Below are 25,168 nucleotides of genomic sequence, written 5' to 3' on the forward strand. Positions count from 1 at the left end.
AGTGTGTGTTCCTCATTTATTGCCTGTGTGTGTACAACAAATGCTTAACACTACCCTCTGATAAGCCTACTGCTCGACCACACTACCACAATACCCACTCAAAGGTATGTGAAAACCCTTGTCCAAAAGGTGGTGGGAACCAGAACCCAAAATCTTCAATTAATCTGTTTAACTGGGGTTGCAGTTTTTCATCTCTAGCCTTTTGTCCATCATTATACATATATATATATACATACACACACACACACACACACACACACACACACACACACACACACACACACACACATATATATATATGGAAAATGTCACTTACCCAGTGTACATCTGTTCGTGGCATTAGTCGCTGCAGATTCACATGCTGTGCACAGTCCGCCATCTGGTGTTGGGCTCGGAGTGTTACAAGTTGTTTTTCTTCAAAGAAGTCTTTTCGAGTCACGAGACCAAGGGACTCCTCCCATTTCGAGTCCATTGCGCATGGGCGTCGACTCCATCTTAGATTGTTTTGCCCGCAGAGGGTGAGGTAGGAGTTGTGTATGCTAGTAATAGTGCCCATGTAATGGAGTGAATGCGTATGTACATAATAAAGTTTTAAGTAATATTTTTACAAATGTACAAATGTTTAAGATCTACTTCTAAACGGCTACAGGCTCCCGGGGAGGCGGGTGGGCGCATGTGAATCTGCAGCGACTAATGCCACGAACAGATGTACACTGGGTAAGTGACATTTTCCGTTCGATGGCATGTGTAGCTGCAGATACACATGCTGTGCATAGACTAGTAAGCAGTTATCTCCCCAAAAGCGGTGGTTCAGCCTGTAGGAGTTGAAGTAGTTTGAAATAATGTTCTTAATACAGCTTGACCTACTGTTGCTTGTTGTGCAGTTAGCACATCTACACAGTAGTGCTTGGTAAATGTATGAGGCGTAGACCATGTTGCTGCCTTACATATTTCGTTCATTGGAATATTTCCTAGAAAGGCCATGGTAGCACCTTTCTTTCTGGTTGAGTGTGCCTTTGGTGTAATAGGCAGTTCTCTTTTAGCTTTAAGATAGCAGGTTTGAATGCACTTAACTATCCATCTAGCAATGCCTTGTTTTGAAATTGGATTTCCTGTATGAGGTTTTTGAAAGGCGACAAATAATTGTTTTGTCTTTCGAATTAGTTTTGTTCTGTCAATGTAGTACATTAGTGCTCTTTTGATGTCTAATGTATGTAGTGCTCTTTCAGCTACCGAATCTGGTTGTGGGAAGAACACTGGTAATTCTACCGTTTGATTTAGGTGGAACGGTGAGATTACTTTTGGTAAAAATTTAGGATTGGTCCGTAGAACAACTCTATTTTTGTGTATTTGAATAAATGGTTCTTGAATGGTAAATGCTTGAATCTCACTCACTCTTCTTAGAGATGTGATGGCAATTAAAAATGCAACTTTCCACGTTAAGTATTGCATTTCACAAGAGTGCATGGGCTCAAAAGGTGGACCCATGAGTCGTGTTAGGACAATGTTGAGGTTCCATGAAGGAACTGGTGGTGTTCTTGGTGGTATAATTCTCTTTAGGCCTTCTATAAACGCCTTTATGACTGGTATCCTAAACAATGAAATTGAGTGCGTAATTTGTAGGTAAGCAGAAATTGCCGTAAGATGTATTTTAATGGAAGAGAAAGCTAGGTTAGATTTTTGCAAATGTAGTAAGTATCCTACTATTTCTTTTGCAGATGCGTGTAAAGGTGGAATTTGATTATTATGGCAGTAATAAACAAATCTTTTCCACTTATTTGCAAAGCAGTGTCTAGTGGTAGGTTTTCTAGCTTGTTTTATGACCTCCATACATTCCTGTGTGAGGTCTAAGTGCCCGAATTCTAGGATTTCAGGAGCCAAATTGCTAGATTCAACGATGCTGGATTTGGATGTCGGATCTGTTGTTTGTGTTGTGTTAACAGATCTGGTCTGTTGGGTAGTTTGACATGAGGTACTACTGAAAGGTCTAGTAGTGTTGTGTACCAAGGTTGCCTTGCCCATGTTGGTGCTATTAGTATGAGTTTGAGTTTGTTTTGACTCAACCTGTTTACTAGATATGGAAGGAGAGGGGGAAAAGCGTACGCAAATATCCCTGACCAGTTCATCCATAGAGCATTGCCTTGGGATTGATCTTGTGGGTACCTGGATGCGAAGTTTTGGCATTTTGAGTTTTCTTTTGTTGCAAATAGATCTATTTGAGGTGTTCCCCAAATTTGAAAGTAATTGTTTAGTATTTGGGGGTGAATTTCCCATTCGTGGGTTTGTTGGTGATCTCGAGAGAGATTGTCTGCCAACTGGTTCTGAATCCCTGGAATAAATTGTGCTATTAGGCGAATGTGGTTGTGAATCGCCCAATGCCATATTTTTTGTGTTAGGAGGCACAACTGTGTCGAGTGTGTCCCTCCTTGTTTGTTTAGATAATACATTGTTGTCATGTTGTCTGTTTTGACAAGAATGTATTTTTGGGTTATTATGGGTTGAAATGCTTTCAGCGCTAGAAATACTGCTAACAGTTCTAAGTGATTTATGTGAAACTGCCTCTGATGTATGTCCCATTGTCCTTGGATGCTGTGTTGATTGAGGTGTGCTCCCCACCCTGTCATGGAAGCATCCGTCGTTATGACGTATTGTGGCACTGGGTCTTGGAAAGGCCGCCCTCTGTTTAAATTTGTACTGTTCCACCATAGAAGCGAGATGTATGTTTGGCGGTCTATCAACACCAGATCTAGAAGTTGACCCTGTGCTTGTGACCATTGTGATGCTAGGCACTGTTGTAAGGGCCGCATGTGCAATCTTGCGTTTGGGACAATGGCTATGCATGAAGACATCATGCCTAGGAGTTTCATTACCATTTTGACTTGTATCTTTTGTGTTGGATACATGGCCTGTATTACCTTGTGAAATGTTTGAACCCTTTGTGGACTTGGAGTGGCAATCCCTTTTGCTGTGTTGATTGTCGCTCCTAAGTATTGCTGTGTTTGACACGGCAAAAGGTGTGACTTCGCGTAGTTGATCGAGAAACCTAGCCTGTGAAGGGTCTGTATGACGTAGTTTGGGTGCTGTGAACATTGTCTTAGCGTGTTGGTTTTGATTAACCAGTCGTCTAAGTACGGGAACACATGTATTTGCTGCCTTCTGATATGTGCAGTTACTACTGCCAGGCATTTTGTAAAAACTCTTGGCGCAGTTGTTATTCCGAATGGCAACACTTTGAATTGGTAATGTATTCCTTGGAATACGAACCTTAGGTATTTCCTGTGTGAAGGATGTATTGGTATATGGAAATACGCATCTTTTAGATCTAATGTTGTCATGTAGTCTTGCTGTTTGAGCAGTGGGATTACGTCTTGTAACGTGACCATGTGAAAGTGGTCTGATTTGATGTAGGTATTTAGTGTTCTGAGATCTAGTATTGGTCTCAGAGTTTTGTCCTTTTTGGGTATTAGAAAGTACAGTGAGTAAACTCCTGTGTTTTTCTGTTGAATTGGAACTAATTCTATTGCGTCCTTTTGTAGCAATGCTTGAACTTCTAGTCCTAGAAGATCTATATGTTGTTTTGACATATTGTGTGTTTTCGGTGGGACGTTTGGAGGGAATTGGCGAAATTCTATGCAATAACCATGCTGGATAATTGCTAAGACCCAAGTGTCTGTTGTTATTTCCTCCCAAAGTTTGTAAAATTGGCTTAGTCTTCCCCCCACAGGTGTTATGTGATGGGGGTGTGTGACTTGTGAGTCACTGCTTATTTTGAGGGGTTTTGGGGCCTTGGAATTTTCCTCTATTTTTTGGGAATTGGCCCCCTCTAAATTGCCCCCGAAAACCTCCCCTTTGATATTGACCCTGGTAGGTAGGCCTTGTTTGTGAGGTTGTGGTTTCTGTGGGTTGACCTCGAAACCCTCCCCTAAAAGGTGTTTTCCGAAATGTGCCTCTGCTCTGCGGGGAGTAGAGTGCGCCCATGGCTTTGGCTGTATCGGTGTCCTTTTTTAGTTTTTCGATGGCAGTGTCTACCTCCGGCCCAAACAATTGCTGTTCATTAAACGGCATATTGAGCACAGCCTGCTGGATTTCCGGTTTGAACCCAGAAGTGCGCAGCCATGCGTGCCTTCGTATTGTGACTGCAGTGTTTATTGTCCTTGCAGCTGTATCTGCTGCATCCATGGAAGACCGTATCTGATTATTTGAGATACTTTGTCCCTCTTCCACCACCTGTTGCGCTCCTTTTTGGAACTCCTTGGGTAAGTGTTCGATGAAATGTTGCATTTCATCCCAGTGAGCCCTGTCGTATCTTGCCAAAAGTGCTTGTGAATTGGCAATACGCCACTGATTTGCTGCTTGTGCTGCAACCCTTTTTCCCGCAGCATCAAATTTGCGGCTCTCCTTGCCTGGAGGTGGTGTGTCGCCTGAGGTATGAGAGTTGGCTCTCTTACGAGCTGCCCCCACAACTACTGAGCCTGGTGTTAGTTGTGTTGTAATATATATTGGATCTGTGGGCGGTGGCTTATATTTTTTCTCCACCCTTGGAGTTATGGCTCTGCCTTTAACTGGATCCTGAAAAATGTGTTTTGAATGTCTTAGCATTCCTAGGAGCATGGGAAGGCATTGATACTGGCTATGGGTGGAGGATAGGGTGTTAAAGAGAAAGTCATCCTCAATTTGTTCCGAATGTAAGGAGACATTGTGAAACTCGGCTGCCCTTGCGACCACCTGTGTATAGGATGTACTGTCCTCAGGTGGTGACGGTTTTGTAGGATAAGAGTCTGGGCTATTGTCAGACACTGGAGCATCGTAGAGGTCCCATGCATCGGGATCATCCTGACTCATTGTGGTATGAGCTGGTGAGTGCATCAGTGGTGGAGTTGTTGCTGGTGATGCATGTATTGATGGTTGTGGAGACGGTGGTGGGGTTGTTTTCCTTGCCACCTTTGCTTGTGGTTGCTTGTCCTTTTGTTGAAAGGCAAGTTTCCTTTTTATTTGATTGGGGGAAGAGAGGTTATCTTCCCTGTGTCCTCATGAATATGAAGCCTTCTTTGCGTGTAGTCAGGCTCTACAGCTTGAAGCTCCTCTCCAAATCTGTGTAATTGGGAGGTTAATCCTTGTTCCTCTGTATAGGAACTAGTTTTCGGATCCGAGGCTGGCTGTTTCGGAACCAAAACCTTTTCGGAAGTCTTTTTAGGCTCTGAAGAAACCTTCTTTGTTTTCGGCGTGGTGTCTCGGTGCCGAAATTCTTCGGTGCCTCTGTCTCTGTGCCGAAGTTTCTCGGAGCCGCTGTCTCGGCTCCGAGGTTGCTGTGTGGCGGTATCTCGACCGGAGTCGGATGACTTCGACACCAGCATGCCCTTTTTCGGTGCCTTGGATCGGTCACCTAGTTTTCGGGTTAAGCCATGGCCTGTTGGCGGTGGCGTCCCCTGGGCTTTTGTGGACTTCTCGTGAGTCTTGCTTTTCGACGTCTTACTCACGGTTTGGTGTGTTTCTTCGGCGTCGAGTTCTTCAGAATCCGACTAGCGGATGGAGAAAGCTTCTTCTTCCTCCTCGAAACGATCTTGACCTGTCGGCGTGGACGCCATTTGTAGTCTCCTGGCTCTTCGGTCTCTCAGCGTCTTCCTCGACCGAAACGCTCGACAGGCTTCACAAGTATCCTCCTTGTACTCGGGGGACAAGCACAAGTTACAGACCAGATGGTGATCCGTATACGGATACTTGTGATGGCATTTTGGGCAGAAGCGGAATGGGGTCCGTTCCATGAGCCTTGAAGTCGCACGTGGCCGGGCCGACCAGGCCCCGACGGGGGATCGAAAAAACCCCGAAGGGCCACCGGAGCTCTTCAGAATTCGGTGTCGATTTGTTCTAACTAACCCGATACCGAACGCAAACAATACCGACGATTTTTTTCCGAGATTCTAACTAACTTTCCGACCCGAAACACAGAGCGAAAAGGAACACGTCCGAACCCGATGGCGGAAAAAAAACAATCTAAGATGGAGTCGACGCCCATGCGCAATGGACTCGAAATGGGAGGAGTCCCTCGGTCTCGTGACTCGAAAAGACTTCTTCGAAGAAAAACAACTTGTAACACTCCGAGCCCAACACCAGATGGCGGACTGTGCACAGCATGTGTATCTGCAGCTACACATGCCATCGAACATACATACACATATATATATATATATATATATATATATATATATATATATATATATATATATATATGCACCTGTAAGTCACCTGCCCAAGACATTGATTGCATATTCCCCCAATAGGGTGGAGAAAATAAAGTTCAGTTAATTCATAGCCCTGAGTGGTCTTTAAAAGTACACAGCATGTGGAGATCCCTAGGACCTCAGCCCTGAGGGTCATTTAGAAAAATGAGCATGTCATCTGTGTACAGTGCACTCCAATCACCCCAGGTGCCCAGTCAAATCTTTCAACCAGCTAGTCAATCCTCATCCACTCCACGAAGTGCCTAATGGCTACTGCAAATAGCAGGGGAGACAGGGGACAACCTTGTTAATTTCTCTGCTGTAAGGAAAACATATGGGAAACCGAGCCCCCAACATGGACCAGCCCCATAAGGCCTATGTACTAGAGTTTAACAAAGTTGATATAACAGGGGCCAGGGTTCTGAACTTGCTGGAAATTGTACCTTGTAGCCTGCTTAGGCATAATTCTAGACTGATTGGAGCATAGCAGAGGCCCACCTACCTTAAACAACAAATTGATCAGGGCTTGCGCCCAGATATTTACCTCCATACTGAGGAGATAAATAGGATGGTAAGAGGAGCAGCTTGTTATGGTTAGACCAAATGTTAGGAAAACCACAAGGTCAGTCAACCAAAAACCCAATGGGAGCTGCCCGCTCCTGAGAACTTTACCAAAGACATTTGAAAGAGCCGGGCCCAACTGGAACCAGCAACCCTTGAGAAATTCCTCCAAGAAACTCTTGGAGCTCAGGGACTTGCCAGATTGTAATTGGGTTAGAGTGTGATGGCACTCTCTAAAAGAGGCCTTTCATCTGGGTTCAATCACAGAGTGAGCAAATCAGCCACAAACTAGGCCAATGCACATTCAGTAGTTTCATTAGCTCTGGAGTAAAGATCAGCACAGTAAGCTATTAAGAGCTTCTCGCTGACATAACTATTACAGTCATCTATCAAAGAGCCAATTGGGTCGTGGGTGGTATCGTTGGAGCAAAGTCCGTGTATTTGCTTGCCTAGCTTGTCCCCTCAGTGATAAATGCAGTTTTCAACTGTGAGCCACGCAAACTATGCCTCATCCACTGATATCTGTTTAAAAAGGCAATGAAAAGAAAAGACAAACACATATTTGAGAAAATTGGAAAATAAAACTCAATCAAATAATTCTAAAAGCACAAAATGAGGCAAAAAGAATGCCTCATGGAGGTTCGTATGCCCTTTTAACTATTGAGGTGCAAGCAAAGACAGACCATTTATTTATATAATCCATCTAAGGATCGTCAAAAGAAAGTGAAGAATTGAATATTTGTTACAAACATTGCACTGGCCTGATGACCACTGATATACACATGTGCTCCTGAATCCTGGAAGCATATCATTCAATTCTGCCATTCCTTCTGTAGGATGTGAATGCTTCTCTGCTCTTGCGTTATCATTTTCAAGTCCCTTAATTAACATGGGCAAGTGAGTTTCCCGAATTTCCAAAAGCTCTGGTTGGCTTCAAACTCTTGTCTTGGATTTTAAGTGGGCCACATTTTCAATTGACAACAGATTCTATAAACTAAGAAGCCATTAATTTGTGGACAATATTGACTCTCTTCTTTATTGATATGGCATAGTTCATGGGGCCGACAGATCCTGTTTATCGTTTTTATTAGTGAACTTTGGTAACTGCCTGGTAGCAGAACTACTTCGGAACTCTGTGGGACAGGAGTGGTGCACATTTTTTTCAATCATCAATGCTGTATCTTCAAAGTACTCTAGAAATGTACGACATCGTCAAAAACTGTGTGCCAGTTTGACCTCTCCCCCTCTCCCACCAACCAACAACAGTTTGATCTCCCCTTGTCTCATTTGTGAATCTTTGCTGGGGTATACTAGCAGGTTAACTGTTGCTAGATTCTAATCATCATGCTCCTGGCATGATTTCTTTGCATTCTACTTCTTGGAATAACTTACCAACTTCTCTTTCCAAAACCTTTTGAAACACTTTCTTCTTACCCACTTTACATAGCAGTAATAGTCAGTAAAGATATGAAATGTGTGGTCCCTTGTTACCTTTACATTCAATATACTTTTCAGTTGAGCTATCTAGTACTTATTTCTTGATGGCGGTATGGGACACCCATTGTCAGATTTAGTTTATTATAATCTTACCATTTGTATACATTAACATTTGACTTAACTGTTGAAAGGATTAATTACTCCATATTTATATATGTCAACATGTTTCTGTAACTTTTCTCTTTACAATAAGCAACTTCCTTATCAAGGAAACAGAATGTGAAGAGAAGATTTGGCCTTATTGGGCTAAGAAGAGAGGGGAAGAATATGGGAGTGTCAGTTTCAGTTACCTTATTTCATATTACTTGGTGAATCTGGTAATGGGTTCGCTGTAAACACTTATCGGAGTTCTCCATACCAAGCCTTGATCATGTCGAGAGAGTGAATTTGGCTACCACAAAGTACCCATATTTCTTGTACTCTTCTCTACACCACTGTGTAAAAAAATCATAATTGTTGGGCTCCTCAGTCTGCCAGCCTGCGATGTAGACTATCGGAACCTGCCTTGATGCAACTATCAGCATCTTGTCCACAAATATAACATTTTGCAATCTTGCCATACATTTGGCGCACACTGTTGCTTCTGTAACTAACTATTCCAGCTTCTCAGAACCTCATTTAGAAGGTCTGGAGCTACTGGTTCCAACATGATGGTTGAGACCTTTTACTCCTGATGTCCCAGGTGCCTGGCCAACTATGGCCTTTGATGAACTAGACAAGTACCCCATCAGCAGCTGACTCTCAGTGGTAGAGCGGGTCAAGCAGTCCATAGCTTCTTGGGAGGAGGTAGGTGCAGGATGAACTCTGGGTGAACTCAGGCTCACAACTTAAAATACATCCAGCAACCATAATAATTGATTTTCCAGTCAAATACTTGCCTTTCTGAAAAAGGTAGTATTTATATATGAACACAAAGTATATTAGAATATTGGAATGTTGGAAACTCCATTGGAAAGAATGGAGTGCTCCGGGCTTCTAATGGCTGGTAAAAGCCCAGAGCCTCAACATTCCAATGATCTTTATTCAAAGCAACAGCTGTGAACTAAGGCCTCATGGAGCCAGAGGGAATTTCAACCCCCTCGGGCCCCGTAAAGCCTTTGATTTACTAATTAGAACATTCTGCCCTCTAGGGGTGGAATGCTCTAATAGCCTTATAGCCCTCCGTAGTGGGCTATACTGGCCATTAAAGGCTTGCTCCCTTGTTAAAGGGCTTTACCTTTGCCTCATGCCTTTAACATTGGAGCAGGCTTTTAATGCACGGTAAAGCCCACTATGGTGGGCTATAAGGTTATAGTAGAAAATTGGGATCTTGTGAGCTCAATTAAAGACAACTAAGTGGTCCGGGGCAAATAGTGGCTGGTATAAATCTTATGCTCCAACATTCCAATGTTTGTCTTTCTGTTTCTCCCTTTTAAATTTAGAACATTCTACCCTCAGTGAGTGGAATGTTCTAATAGCCTGATAGCTGCTCTCCTTTGGGCTATATTGTTGGCATTAGTCAGAATAAGATCCCTTAGAGACCTGGCGGCCTGGCATTCAGTGTTACCCACTTTCACTGGAGCGGTGGTGCAGAGGGCTCAGGCAATGCAGAAGTTTGCTGTCTCAACCGCAGCTCAACATAGCTCTCCTCCGGTAACATAGTAATTCTCCCTGAGTCCAATGGCAGGTTTTGGGTGCTCCTGGATTTGAGCAGTTGAATAGTTGTTCTTCCTCTGCAGGGTCACAACCCAGTTCTTCATGGATGCATTCTGTTCCAGGTCGAATGCCTTTTCACTTCATCACTGGCCCCTTCAGGCAACGGGAAGTCGCAAACAAAGGCACACATTGCTTAGACCCCTTAAAGTCACAACACTACCCAGAGCAATAGCCCTCCTCACATTGCAGTAATGCTGTGAAGTTTGTGGGTTGTCGCCCTAATGCATCTCCCATCTGGATACTGGGGTCATGAGTGGCACAATTGCCTGTCTCTCGCTGCTCATAGCACCATTATGATGACCCGTTTACTTCTCTGCAGCCTGTAGCTGGCAGAATCCATACAGCAGGATCCCCACTGGACCTTGCTCCCTCCAGGCAATCTCCTCCTCCTCAAAGTGTCCTCTGGCAGAAGATGGTGCTCAATGTGAAGTGTTCTTGAATCTCCTTGGTGATGCTCCCTCACCAAGAAGAGACTAGTAGACTCTCAGTCACTAGTCCTGCTCATAACAGGCATAATTTGTGCTGAGCTTCTACACGCTGATGTACAGCTTCAGTTGCCAATTTGCCTCTAGCTCCTCTTTTTATAAACCTTTTCCAAACACAAATGTGATTTAGTGACTCATTCTTTGAAATTCTTGGTAGGGGTGTTGACCGTTTTGAAGTGCTCTCTACACTGTTCTATCATTTGTCCAATAAGCAGTCTGTCACAGTAGAAGCAACCCCAAGTTTCAAAGCCTCACCACACAGACCATGAGTGGGTCTCGAGGATCATACCAGAGTGTCAACTTCACTGATATATGCTCAGAAAAAGGTTGCTAAAGGGGCCCAGCTCTACTCTACAATTCATTTATCAGCCCCCTTTCTGCCTTGAGATGTACTCAGATCCCCTCTGACCAGTGACCCGCTTTAGAATCAAAGAGCTGCTTTCAAGTGCATAAGGGGCCTGAAAGTCCATTTCTCGAGTGTGTGTGTGTGGCCCATCCAGCGCTCAGAAATGTAGCAATCTACAAATATGTCTTAAGGGCTTGTCTACCTTCACATGCCTTCTTCAGCAGGCCCTAGGGTTCTCAAAATGGAACCCACAGGTCTACAAACACTATACCTTTCACAAGCACATATGCATCCTTAGACGCTGCACACAGAGACATCTTTATCCTTCCATGTACTGCACCACTAAGGCACACATACATACCAGCATGCCACACAAAACACATGTGCAGGCTTCCATGTACAGCAGCCACAGGCACACATACATACAAGCACGAGCAGGACTCCATGTACTGAACCCGCAGATGCCACCCAATGCATGCATTCACTGCCCTGGTGTAGACCAAAGGAAAGCTAAGCACACATCACCAGAACTTTACTTGAATGGTCCAATAGGTTCCACTCCCTTGATGCAGGGAAAAAGGCTTGGCCACAATGCTGATTACTTCTGACAAAATGATATGCTGCCATCACCTTGCATGTGCTACTTAGCTCTTGGTAAGTGCACTAGCTCTTCACCACTATGAGGGGCGCGCATCATGCACCCCAGCCGCCAGTGTAACCAGCTGACAGGCATAGGTCATGGTGCATATGCATGATCCGTGCTTGCCCATGACCAAAAACTTTTACCAAGTATCCAGATATTACTGCAGCTGGTCCACTTTGGGAAGAGATTCATGCCCATTACCATGCAAGGGGCTTTTCCGTCTTAACACAGTTGTCCCTCAATTATTCTTTCACCACAGCTTTCATTTTATTAAGGCACAATGCAGCTGTGATTAGTTGCCCACTGAGTACTGGTTTCTGAGTGTTACAGGGCCCTTTATACATTCCTGCAATTTCTGCAAATAATTCTACTTTATATTGTTTTATAGTATCCCAGGATCACCCAGTACCTGTACAAGGTTGTCATATATTCTTCACACACTCCGTTTCTGCTGTGAATTAGTTAAATTCACTTTCACTAGTGGTTGAAGTAGTCACTTTTCTGTAATGCTTTACTAAGTAAAAAATGGAGTAGGTGTGGCTATGTTCGTTTGGGAGATAGAGTAGTAAGTGTAAACTACTTCTTTATGCATCTCCCGCTAAAGATCTGTTAACTGCCTCAAGCACAGGTATTCCCGTCTCACCTGGTATAGAGAGCCTACTCTATCGGACCTAAGATGATTTCCATCACATTTAGGTTCCTTCCTCAATATCATCTCCCACCCTACATGTTATCATATCTCTGCAACATTGTGATGTAAGTGTTAAGCTGGTTTTGGTGGTATATAATGTGGCTTTCACATCTCATTTCATGATGATTTCACTGAAGTTCCTGGCACATCTGATAATCATGACCCATTTATGAAGAAGTAGAATATGTATCTTGGAGTTTGCCTTAATCTTTATTTTATTTTTTACTCTTGCAGCTATTAGAAATCACTAGTGCTACCTGCTTTGGTATCTCCTCTTTGCTCGGACACTTAGTGCGCTTAAATTGAAACTAATGATTAAGATTGATTCTGGCGGATAGACTGAATGCATTTTCTTAGCACCAGCAATACATTTGGATATTTGGGATACCTTACTGTCTTGAGTTCTTATAAGATACAGTGTCCATTTCCCTCCTCTTTCCAACAAACTGAATAAGGCCATAATTCTAGGACCCATCTCCCTCAACACCCAAGAGCTCATGGTTGACTCGACCCCCTACTACTTCCTCCAAACCAGCCATCTTCTACTTCCTTGTTGATCCCATACTCAGCTGCTCTTATAGGGTGTTGACATGGCTCAGTTCCAATAATGTTTGTTCACTTACACATATTTTTGGTTAACAGCATGTTTGCAAAGCCATGCTTATCAACATTCCAACTGCTCAGTCACCCACTTACCAGGAGTGTTTATTAATTTGCATTAGAAGTACATAATCTAGACTACCTTCAGCTACATGTCACTGTTGTATCACCACAAGCCATTGTCTGCTACCCCACCAAAACAGGTTGCAATTCCTCATCAAGCAACACCAGAATAATTAGCAAAGACTTTTATAATTGAGGGCAATATTAACATACTCACTAATACCTCTCTGTCGGTCTTAAACAATGGCAGCGTTTTCCAAAAGTTGTCTGTTGGACTTGGCCCTATATGCAGGGTCATTCCCAAACTGTGTGCTTTCACCCTCCTGTTTTCAGAACCTGTTTTGGTCACTCCTAGGACTCTGAGCACTTTACCCCTGTTAACCAGTGCTAAAGTAATTGTGCTCTCCTCTTTAAATATGGTGAAAACTGGCTTACACCCAGTTGGCACATTTAATTTACATCCCTAGTAAAGTGGTACTACAGGCACCTAGAGTCTGTGAATTAAATGATAGTAGTGGGCCTACAGCACTTTATATACCACCCACTTAAGTAGTACTTTAAAATATGTCCCATGGCAGACTGAATGCAGTGTTACACTGTCATGTCAACTTGTCATTTAAAACCCCTTTCCAAGTCTTAATCTCCTCTTTTATTACATGCAGGTCACCCCTAAAGTGCCCTAGGAATCCCAAAGGGCACGTCTCAGGCCTGCCATTGCAGCCTGCATGTGCAGTTTTAAACTGCCATTTTGAATTGACAAAGTAAACCTTTTTCAAGGCCTAAACCTTCCTTACCCTTAGGGTAGGCCCAGAGGGCTGGGTTTGGTGTATTTAATATGTTGGACATGTACTTTTAAGGGGTACATGTCCTGGTACTGATAAACGCTTAAATACATTTTTCACTACTGCAAGGACTACCTCTACCGTACAATAGCATTGGGGTTACCTTATTAAATTTAATAAGTGATAACCTTCAATTGGGACCAAGTAAGAATGTAGAGTTTGGTATCTAAATTGTTTTAATTTTAAACCCTCTTTAACAGTAAAGTCAGATTTTGAGTCACAATTCCGAAATTGGCACTTTTAGAAAGCTGGCATTTTTTGTACTATTTGGTGCATGTACTCTGTGTCATATGACTAGGTGGATAGGGTAGCTGGTTCTGTGTATTACTTCCAGGCAGGGAGTCAAAGGGAGAATAGGTATAAATAGTGGACCCTCAGACCAAACTCTTCAGTATACATGTGAACCTCTGGAAAACTCAGGACGATTGCGGTGTTGCTCTGCTACAAGAAAAACTGCTATCCTGGCGCAGGAATCCTGTCTTATCAGTATCAGTGAAGTAGGATTACTGGAAATATATGTGATTAGATTGATACGTCAGGCACAAACAATTGACAAGATCACATCCCAGATGCTATGAAAGACAATGCAGAAATAGACCTGTGCAATTCTACTTCTGGCTCATAGAGAGGAAATAAGAAACTAAAGAAAGAAATTAAAGGAAGGGAGAAAGAAATAAGATAAGAATGGAGAGGAACAGACAGGGTAAAAGGGAGTGAGGAACAGGAAAGGTGAGAGAGAGCAAAGGATGCTTAAAGACAGGGTGAAAAAGCATTGCAAAAGCAAAAAATATTTCACAGGTTGTAAATGATGTGGGTGGCCATAGTAACATGTTTATAACAAATAAGAAATGTCAATGCTCGCATACATTTCGCAAATCAATTTTTTGTTGGCATAGGCAGCAAGAAAGGCAGACCACCTTTTCAGAAAAGTAGCAGCACAAAACAAGGATTTTTGATGAGGAAGATGGTGGTTTTTGGAATAGGTAAGAACATCTGACTAAAAATGCTTTGTTTTTTAAAAAGGAGGCAACAGCTGCAATCTCATAGCAAGGCCTGCAGTAAGTGGTAATGCATATGACGAGGGAATAATAGCATGCGACAGGCATAATTCCTACAAAATAACATATGTGGGGGCGGGGGGCCACTGGCAAGTTGTTGTGATGAAAACAATGTTATATAAGTGATATTAGCCTAGAGAAGAACACTCACTGGGTAAACCTTCAGCCTCCAACACAGACCAGCGACTTGTAGAGGAGGACTGTAAACAGGATCAGCTCGCTGCCGCAAAGTACTGTGGAGTGGTAACAAAAACAAAAATAAAATAAAAGCCTTTCTCTATCTGAGGCTAAAACAAATAGAAATATAAAACAGAACTTTCAGAAAGGGATAGGTTTTACATAGGGCATGTCCTCTCAATGAAAACTGCATATTAAGATGGTCAATGGTAATTAAAGGGAGGATCATATTCACACACACACACAAAAAAAAAAAACTCTGGCCAAAAATATAGTGTGAATTAATTGTTGCTATTAATGTTTCACATAAAATGAGATGAAAACAAACAACAAATATATTAACACAGAAAGCCACAATGAATTAGAAGGATTTACATGGCTGGAGAAACACAGAAAGAAGAGTATCATGAGCAGCCTAATAAGAGGTTTTTCAGATTCTTGTCCCTCGTCAACAACATAATCTGTACAATTAGTTAAAACTCCTTAATGCCAAGCAATTCACTGCTAAATTAGTAATCTTACCTGAAATTTTCAAGAACAAATGTGGAGGAGTCATAGGCTGGGACTAACTCACTGTGAAGGTGAAAACATGTTTTAATTATAAAAATATTAATAAAATAGGCAACTATTTACATTATTCATAGTCTTAGTAAAAATAGCACATAGTGTTACTCAAATGAAACAATCTTTGCGCGCAGACACGAGGAACAAAGTATATGTCATTAGCACTCACTAATTCACTGGTCAGTTCCTAAATGTGCTTACTGTCAATTGGTGCCATCAAGGCTGAGCTATAAAATTAACAATCAAAAATGCAATTCACAGCCACCATGAAAAAAATAAATTTTCATATGCTGCCTAGCTGGGAAACTCTCTACTTTAGGAGCAGCCACTAGTAACTTGCACCATAAAATTCTAAAAAGGCACAAGGTAAACCAACAGATTGGCCATTAGAAATAAGAATGAGTGCACTATCCAGACATTAGCTATTTCGCCTCAACCAGGATATCCACCTTAAAATATTACAGGAAACAAAACCAAAAGAACAAGAGCAGCAGCAAGATAAAATAAAGCTACAAATTCTTAGTACCTATTAAAGTCGGGCGGTACAGGTGTAGTGACAAATGAAGCCATAGGCTTGCGATGAACCTGCTGGAACATTTGCAGAATTTCAGTGCTCTTCGAGATCAGCTCACTCTTACTGCAAGAACGCAGCTGTGAAAGAAATAGAATTATTATGAATTAGGGCAACACGCCTTACCTGAGCATTTTGGAACCAGATAGCCGAGAATAAACAATATGTCCTGCCTGGACGCATATGGGCCCAGAAACACGGGAGGAACCAAGGAATGTTTACTTACTTGTAATAATACCACAAGCACCTTTATGTGAGGAATCTGGTTGTATATGTTTTACATGAAAAATAAACAATGAAGCATCAAACCGTTTCTCTCAATTGTTCCCAATAGGCTGAGGAAACCAACATTGAGAAAATCACTTGTGAAGAAACATTTCTTTCTTCAAGTTTGAGTTTTTCTTTAAACCCACCCCCACCCCAATTCTTAACACCCTGCATTTTTAAGGGGGATGGTCGCCCTACACCCCCTAATCTTTCGCTCTCTACCCAGTCTAACACCTAGGGCTGTCCCCACTACTTCACCCCCCCCCCTTTTAAAAAAAAAAATAGACATATACCTTTTTCACAAAACAAATAATATTTTAGAGGGAAAAGTTTTTCAGTAATTTTATATTTTCTCCACTATGGAATGTTGCCAGCCCGATTACGTTAGAGTAACTTCCTCCATTATAGACGTTGGTCACGATGGTGCAAATACAAAGCATACAGGAGAGGTGAATACAGATCATAAATTGACAATTAAAAAGATCCATCAGAGGTTTGGTCTGACCAATTGGTTGTCTGTTCTAAAACTGGAATCCAGACAGAAGGGAACAGCAATGTTGTGCTCTGATCTAATTGCTGACCACTCTCAAAATGTAACAGACTGCAACCTTCTTCAGTAGAGCAGCAGGAGATTTTTCCTGAGTTCATGAACATTTTGCCAAGTAAAATTGTAAGGTCCCCTGTTTTGGGTATCAACATGAAATCCATCAATGACATTATCCTTGAAATAAATAAATAATTCCTTGCCAGTGGCCTGCTGAGAAGAGTGCAACAACAATGAAATCTTGACACTGAAGATATCAACGAATGAGGCACAACAGGTCCCAGAAAGGTCCAAGGGAGGAGGACTGGAACAGCTCACCTTCTTGCTGGTCTGGGGGCCCTGCTGCTGAGAGATAGGTGCTCATCTCAGATTAACACCTGGAGCACTTCCTGGGAACACTACGCATATCCTGAGAGTTAACATCATCATAACCCCTCAGCATCTCATATGGTATTATCTGACAAAACAGGAGACGTGTCAGTGCAAGAGTCCCGAAGCAAAATAATGCACAAGGAATGATCATCCTTGCGTCTCTTCTTCAGCAAATGTAGATATTTGTTCAAGTGTAACCGTGTGGTGTATAGGAATACAGCTAATGAAAAACAGCTGAATCAGTCAAAAAATAAACTGAACTTCACTAAAAGGAAAGGTTTAATTCAAATATTTAATTGAATAACTGATCTTTAGAAGTAACAAAACAAATGTCAAATCCCCGAGTTCAGGTGTGCATGTTCCATATAAAAGAATAACTAAATGAAGGACAACTGTTACTGTGGGGCAAGGGTACTCAAACATTTTCCCAGAGGCCACACAGTTTGGTCTGTGATGTGACTGAGGGCCACTTTGATGCCAGCAGGGTGGTGGTATGTGGATGTAGGGGAAGTGAAGCATATACATCTAATGTCTGAATTGGACAATGTGAAACCAAAAACGTGGGTATAAACCCCAGCTTCTCCACTTAACCAAATTGTGTGACCCTAGGCAATTTCACTTTACCTCCTTTTTCTGTTTTCTTCATTATCACAACCGAACCTTGAAATACATGACTTCAGGATGTGTGCTGTACATAACATTCTGTGTCAGATAATAAACTACAATGTTGTTCATGTATATTAGAAACCCAGGCCTCCCCCAAAGGGTTCACATAATAACTGACCTGCCTCTTAATTCACACTGTTGTCTGGGTGGAGGGGAAGGGAGGGCGATATAAGTTTCTAAATTCATGTTTGAAAACTATCACTTTCAAAAGCATACTTGTCAATGCACTGATATCTTGTGTACTAAGGTGAAACAGTTCTGTATGTTAATGAAATGCAATTTTTGAATTTCAAACAGACTATCATACTTTTGCTGCAAGATGTCTTTAATAATGAAGGTGTTTCAAACGTTAATAGGTCCAGCACACTCTAGTTACTCCCTTTCTTCAACTTCAATCAGCCTTTAAATAAATACTTGCCTGTTTATTTTAATTTTTTTGATGTTAGTGCTGAGCCGAGTAAACAGCAGCACAGTGCTGCTGTTGACCTGGGGGCTGCATGTAAATGTCAGGAGGGCCGCATGCGGCCCCTGGGATGTACTTTGTGTATCACTGCTATGGGGTCTTGTGGAATTCTAGGGGAACCTGGCTGCTTTAATATCTATGAGACTTCCGATTAGTTCCAGATGCCCATTCCTTTCAAATGTTGGCTTCAAGTACTGACACTAGTGGACAGCAACACGTTGAAGGTATGTCTAATGTAGAGAAGCAAATAAGGCACACGAGTAATAAGAAAATGAGTTACTTACCTGTAACTGTAGTTCTCCAGTATTGGAATCATTCATAGATTCACATGCTTGAATCATTCCCCATATTTGAGATGGGAGCCCCTAGTATACTTAATTAAGTAGTATTAACATAGGTTTAAACCTAAAGGCCCTTAGGCCTCTCAGTTTAGCAATCTATCAGAGTCATTTTAAGAAAAAGGTCCAAACTTCAGGGTCCACCAATAAGGCAACACCACCCTCTAGAACCTTCCTGAGAGAAACTCCAGCACCTCAGATTTTCTAAGCACAAGTGCGTATAGGATATAAAAGAGAAAAGAGAGGTGAAGGTGAGCTTCTCCAGGGAGATGGGAGGGTCGCATGTGAATCTATGAAAGATTCCAATACTGGAGAACTAAAGTTACAGGTTTTCTTACCCCAGTACTGGAACTTTCATAGATTCACATGCTTGAATCAGAGTAGTAAGCAGTATTGATGCACATTGTATTACTCATCTGTAGGGAAATGCCTCTGATGGCACGGTTACCCCTTAACGTTTTGCCTTTTGTTGATGCTAGTTATGATTGAAAGTGTGCTGGGACCCTGCTAACCAGGCCCAGCACCAGTGTTCTTTCCCTAAACTGTACCGTTGCCTCCACAACTGGCACAGCCCTGGCACACAGATAGGTCCCTTATAAATGGTACCCCTGGTACCAAGGGCCCTGTGGCCAGGGAAGGTCTCCAAGGGCTGCAGCATGTATTATGCCATCTGGGGGACCCCTCACTCAGCACATGCACACTTCCTCACAGCTTTTGTGTGCTGGTGGGGAGAAAAAGACTAAGTCGACATGGCACTATCCTCAGAGTGCCATGGCCACAACCCACTGCCTGTGGCATAGGTAAGTCACCCCTCTAGCAGGCCTTACAGCCCTAAGGCAGGGTGCACTATACCACAGGTGAGGGCATAGCTGCATGAGCAATATGTCCCTACAGTGATTAAGTCCATTCTTAGACATTGTAAGTGCAGGGTAGCCATATAGAGTATATGGTCTGGGAGTTTGTCAAACACGAACTCCACAGTTCCATAATGACTACACTGAAAACTGGGAAGTTTGGTATCAAACTTCTCAGCAGAATAAATCCACACTGATGCCAGTGAAGAACCGACCACTGGTGCAGCAGTGACCAGCAAGCAGCCCTCACCCTTGCCCAGTCAGTGGCTGGCCTGAGAAACCCCCCCTGTGCCCTACCTGCAACGTCTGAGTGACCCCCGGATCCCTCCATTGAAACCTATTACAAACCTGATGCCCTGTTTGCCCACTGCACCCAGCCGCCCCTATGACGCTGAGGGTGTATTTTGTGTGCCTGTTTGTGACCCCCCACAGTGCTTTACAAAACCCCCCTGGTCTGCTCCACAAGGACGCAGGTACTTAACTGCTAGCAGACCGGAACCGGAGCACCCCTATTCTCCATAGGTGCCTATGCTATTTGGGCCCTATTTTGACCTCTGCACCTGACCGGCCCAGTGTTGCTGGTGCTGGGTGTTTGGGGTTAGCTTGAACCCCCAACTGTGGGCTGCCAGTGCCCCGGAGACTGAACTTGTAAGTGCTTTACTTACCTGAAAAACTAGCCAATACTTACCTCCCCCAGAAATGTCGATTTTTGCACTGTGTCCACTTTTAAAATAGCTTATTGCCATTTTTGCCAAAACTGTGTACATTACTGTTTAAATTCAAAGTTCCATATTTACCTATGCCAAATAACTTACAATTTATGTACTTACTTGAATTTTGAATCTTGTGGTTCTAAAATAAATTAAGAAAATAATATTTTTCTATATAAAAACCTACTGGCCTGGAGTTGTCTGAGTGAGTGTTCTCATTTATTGCCTGTGTGTGTACAACAAATGCTTAACACTACCCTCTGATAAGCCTACTGCTCGACCACAAAATAGAGCATTAGTATTATCTAATTTTGCCACTATCAACCTCTAAGGCGAACCCTTGAACTCTGTACAGTATCCCTCACTTTGAGATAGTATATACAGAGCCAACTTCCTACAGCATCTAGTTCAATACATACATTAATCACATGTTTAAATACACATACATAAGCAAAAATTCTAAACGTTATAGGCAAAACTTTAATGAGAATTTAGCATGTATTTCAAACGTCTTTTTAATAGGTAATGTGCATACCTGAATTAGGATGGTGGGATGAAAGATATAGCTCACCTTCAATTGAAAAGATTCCTGATGACTGCTTTGCCCACCGCTACCTCTCTGAGATAATGCCTCCAAGCAGTAATATCTAGTAAAAGTATGGCAGCTCTTCCAAGTTGCTTCCCTACAAATGTCTTGAAGCGGTACACCTGCAAACAGCGCTGCTGAAGAGGAAACTGCCTTCTTAGAATGTGCACAGACAGAGGCTTGCAGTGTCTTGCCGGCCGCCAGATGGCAAAATCAACTTGCTGAAGAGATCCATCTAGCGATGCTCTGTTTAGAGAGCGTCTGACCCAGTCTGGGTGCGCTGAAAGCCACAAATAGTTGGTTGGTTTTGTGAAATGCTTTAGTCCTGTCCAGAAAGAATTTAATACATCTTTTAATGTCTAAAGAGTGTAATGCTTACGCCGCTGGAGTTGATGGATTTGGAAAAAGGGCTCATTCAAATGAAAATCCAAGGGGACCTTTTGAATGAAACGTGGATTTGTACGCAAGATTATTCTATCTTGTTTAATCTGTAAAAACTGATCCTGTATGGAAAGTGCTTGTATCTCACTGACACACCTGGTTGATTTCAGAGCAATAAGGAGGGCAACTTTCCAGGAAAGGAATTTCGTAGAAGCTCTATGGATTGGCTCAAATGACTGCTTCATAATTTGCACAAGAACAATATTTAAATTCCAGGAGGGAGGAGGAGGTCTGAATGGTGGAAAAACTCTGAAAAGCCCTTTTAGAAATCGCTTAATCAACATAGAGGACCATAACAAAGGTGAAGAGTCTGACCGTCTATAAGACGCAATCGCCACCAGGTGAACCTTTATGGAGGAATGTGCAAGCCTTGAGTGCGCTAAATGTAGCAAATATGCCAATATCTGATCTGGTGATGAGGAAAGAGGATCAATTTGTTGTTGATGACACCACAAACAAAATCTTTTCCACTTACATGAGTAAGTCTTGCTGGTGCTAATTGCCCTGGCTTTGGACGGTATATCTCGGCACTCCTGCGGAATTGTTTAGGTGTGTAAACTCTAGGTGCTCAGGAGCCATGCTGATAACTGTATTGATTGAGGATTTGGATATAAGATAAGTTTGTTGTTCATTGTTAGGAGATGCAGAAATATTCTCAGTGAGATGCAAGGCTTCACTGACAGGAGAAGTTGCTGCGTGAACCAATGCTGACGAGGCCAGAATGGGGCTATTAATATTAGGGTGCATGGTTCTCTCCATCTTTGGATCAAGGGAATTGGTGGAAAAGTGTATGCAAAGATTCCTGACCACGCTATGGAAAATGCATTCCTCCATGATCCCCTCTGGTGATGCCAGCTTGCAGAGTAGTAGCATTTGGTGTTTGACTGATGGCGAAGAGGTCGAGGTCGGGTGATCCCCACTGAGAAAAAATGTGGTTGACCGTGGACTAGTCTAGTTCCTATTAGTGACAAATTGATTTTTGCCTGCTGAGCGAGTCTGCTATCCTGTTCTGGATGTCTGGAAGATGAACTGCTGTGAGGAGTACGCCATGCTGTACAGCCCAGTTCTAAATCTCCTGAGCTTCCCTGGTGAGAGGAAGAGATCTTGTACCTCCCTGTTTGTTGAGGTAATGCATTGTAGTGGTGTTGTCTGTTCTTATTACCAATTCTGAATCAGCAATCTTTGGGAGGAAAGCCTGTAAAGCTAGGAGGACTGCTTTCAGCTCTACCAGACTGATTTGCATTGTTTGCAACTCCGGTGGCCATTTGCCACTTATTTGTAGGCGTTGTAAAACCGCTCCCCAACCCTCCAAAGAGGCACCTGTGGTGATTGTCCATGGGGCTGGGCGATGAAGAAAAGATAGACTGATAGAAAGAGGATGTTCCTGAGACCTCCACACCAGAGCCTTGGTGACTACTGGAATAATTCTTATCTGATCGTTGAAGGAACAACTGTTCTCTCAAGTAGGTGTTTAATTCTCTGAGATCGAGGATTGGTCTCCAGTCTTTCCACTTTTTGCGAATGAAGAAGAATCTGGAGTAAAAACCTTTTCCTCGTTGTGATGGAGGCACCATTTCTACTGCACCTTCGAGGAGCATTTTGTTGATCTCTCCTGAGTTGTTCTGGATACTATGGGGAAGTTCTGCGAGGAGGATTGGGAGGAGACATGCGGACAAACTCTTGTGTGTGTCCACACTATCAGCTGTAAGACCCACTTGTCCGATGTTATGGTTTGCCATTACTGGAGAAACTAAGATATTTTCCTCACCTAGAATTGGGGGCATATGGGTGAGGGTAGCCGGAGCCCTGGACACATCATGCTCTGCAAGCTGAGTCTTTAGTTGGACGAGCTGACCGTCCCCTGGTGGCAGACTTACTGTACACCGCTTGTGGCAGCTGTCTCTGGGTGTAATGGTGACAAAATTGCTGAGAAGGGGAATATCTGAATTGCTGGTAGCCTCCCCTATATGAAGGCATTCCACACCCTCTTGTGGCTCAAAAGGAAGGCTTCCGAAACTGGAGTGTACCCAAAGATTTTGCAGTGTCCATGTCGGATTTAATTGACTGCAATGCCTTGTTAATATCCTTGCCAAACAGCGCTTGACCATCAAAATGAAGATCGAGTATCTTATTGTGAACTTTCAGATGGAATGATGTGGCCTTCAGCCAACCTTGTCTTCGGAGGACAACCCTCCAAAGAGGCACCTGTGGTGATTGTCCATGGGGCTGGGCGATGAAGAAAAGATAGACCGATAGAAAGATGATGTTCCTGAGACCTCCACACCAGAGCCTTGGTGACTACTGGAATAATTCTTATCTGATCTTTGAAGCCTCCAGAGGAACTAGAGGTATGCATGAAGACATCATCCCCAATAAGGACTTGTAAAAGCATACAGAAATGTATTCTTTTCTTTGTAGTGACTTTGCCAGAGATGGCAGTTTCTGTTGTCTTTCTACAGTGGGGCAGGCCATGGTGGATTGGAGTGTCCAGGTTTGCCCCTAGGAAAGTGATCGTGCGTGATGGTTGAGGTTTGGATTTATCCCAGTTGATAGTCAGGCCTAAACTGTTGAGTAAGGCAATGCACTTTCTTGTTGACCTGCGTGCTGTTGAATAGGTTTTTGCTTTTATCAGCCAGTCGTCTAAGTATGGGAATACTTTATGTTTTCTTCTCCTGAGAAAGGCTGCAATAGGAGCTAGGCACTCCATGCATATTCTGGGAGCTAATTTTAGACCGAATGGAAGGACTCATAATTGAAAATGGCTTCCAGGTACCATGAATCTCAGGTACTGTCTGTGGGCTGGGTAAATTGGGATATGGAAATACGCATCCTTTAGGTCTAGGGTAGACATAAAGTCTCCCTGGTTCAACTGTGGAAGGACGTCCTGCAGGGGTGATCATGCGGAACAACTGTTCTCTCAAGTAGGTGTTTAATTCTCTGAGATCGAGGATTGGTCTCCAGTCTTTCCACTTTTTGCGAATGAAGAAGAATCTGGAGTAAAAACCTTTTCCTCGTTGTGATGGAGGCACCATTTCTACTGCACCTTTGAGGAGCATTTTGTTGATCTCTCTTGAGTTGTTCTGGATACTATGGGGAAGTTCTGCGAGGAGGATTGGGAGGAGACATGCGGACAAACTCTTGTGTGTGTCCACACTATCAGCTGTAAGACCCACTTGTCCGATGTTATGGTTTGCCATTACTGGAGAAAGTAAGATATTTTCCTCACCTAGAATTGGGGGCATATGGTTGAGGGTAGCCGGAGCCCTGGACACATCATGCTCTGCAAGCTGAGTCTTTAGTTGGACGAGCTGACCGTCCCCTGGTGGCAGACTTACTGTACGCCGCTTGTGGCAGCTGTCTCTGGGTGTAATGGTGACAAAATTGCTGAGAGGGGGAATATCTGAATTGCTGGTAGCCTCCCCTATATGAAGGCATTCCACACCCTCTTGTGGCTCAAAAGGAAGGCTTCCGAAACTGGAGTGTACCCAAAGATTTTGCAGTGTCCATGTCGGATTTAATTGACTGCAATGCCTTGTTAATATGCTTGCCAAACAGCGCTTGACCATCAAAAGGAAGATCTAGTATCTTATTGTGAACTTTCAGATGGAATGATGTGGCCTTCAGCCAACCTTGTCTTCGGAGGACAGCCGCACCTGCAAGCTGACGAAACACAGTAGTGACTATGTCCATTGCATCTATTATCTCCGCCGATTTGCATTCTCCCTCATGCAATGTCTTTCTAGCCTCCAATTTAATGTCCTCCGGCAACTGATAAAGACATGGGGCGATGTCAGCCCATAATTGTCTATCATATCTGGCTAACACTGCCAGGGAATTAGCCGCTCTTATAGTGAGACTAGACATTGCTGAAAATCTTTTACCAATGTTTTCTAATCGTCTGCCCTCTTTGTCGGGA

General features: G+C 43.0%; 1 protein-coding gene across 4 annotated transcripts in view; it reads right to left on the minus strand.

Annotated features, from left to right (window-relative positions):
• Window positions 1-25,168, minus strand: part of TRIM37 (tripartite motif containing 37) — a 943,514-nt gene that overhangs the window by 668,197 nt on the left and 250,149 nt on the right. For all 4 annotated transcript variants that reach the window (XM_069226401.1, XM_069226400.1, XM_069226402.1 and 1 more), the window contains 3 exons: window positions 15,967-16,091; window positions 15,399-15,449; window positions 14,851-14,932 (listed from right to left, as the gene is read on the minus strand). In XM_069226401.1, the coding sequence (XP_069082502.1) occupies window positions 14,851-14,932; window positions 15,399-15,449; window positions 15,967-16,091 (258 nt within the window). The remainder of the gene's footprint in view (window positions 1-14,850; window positions 14,933-15,398; window positions 15,450-15,966; window positions 16,092-25,168) is intronic.

This window comes from Pleurodeles waltl, chromosome 3_1, assembly GCF_031143425.1.
Source record: "Pleurodeles waltl isolate 20211129_DDA chromosome 3_1, aPleWal1.hap1.20221129, whole genome shotgun sequence".
NCBI classification, from domain to species: Eukaryota; Metazoa; Chordata; class Amphibia; order Caudata; family Salamandridae; genus Pleurodeles; species Pleurodeles waltl.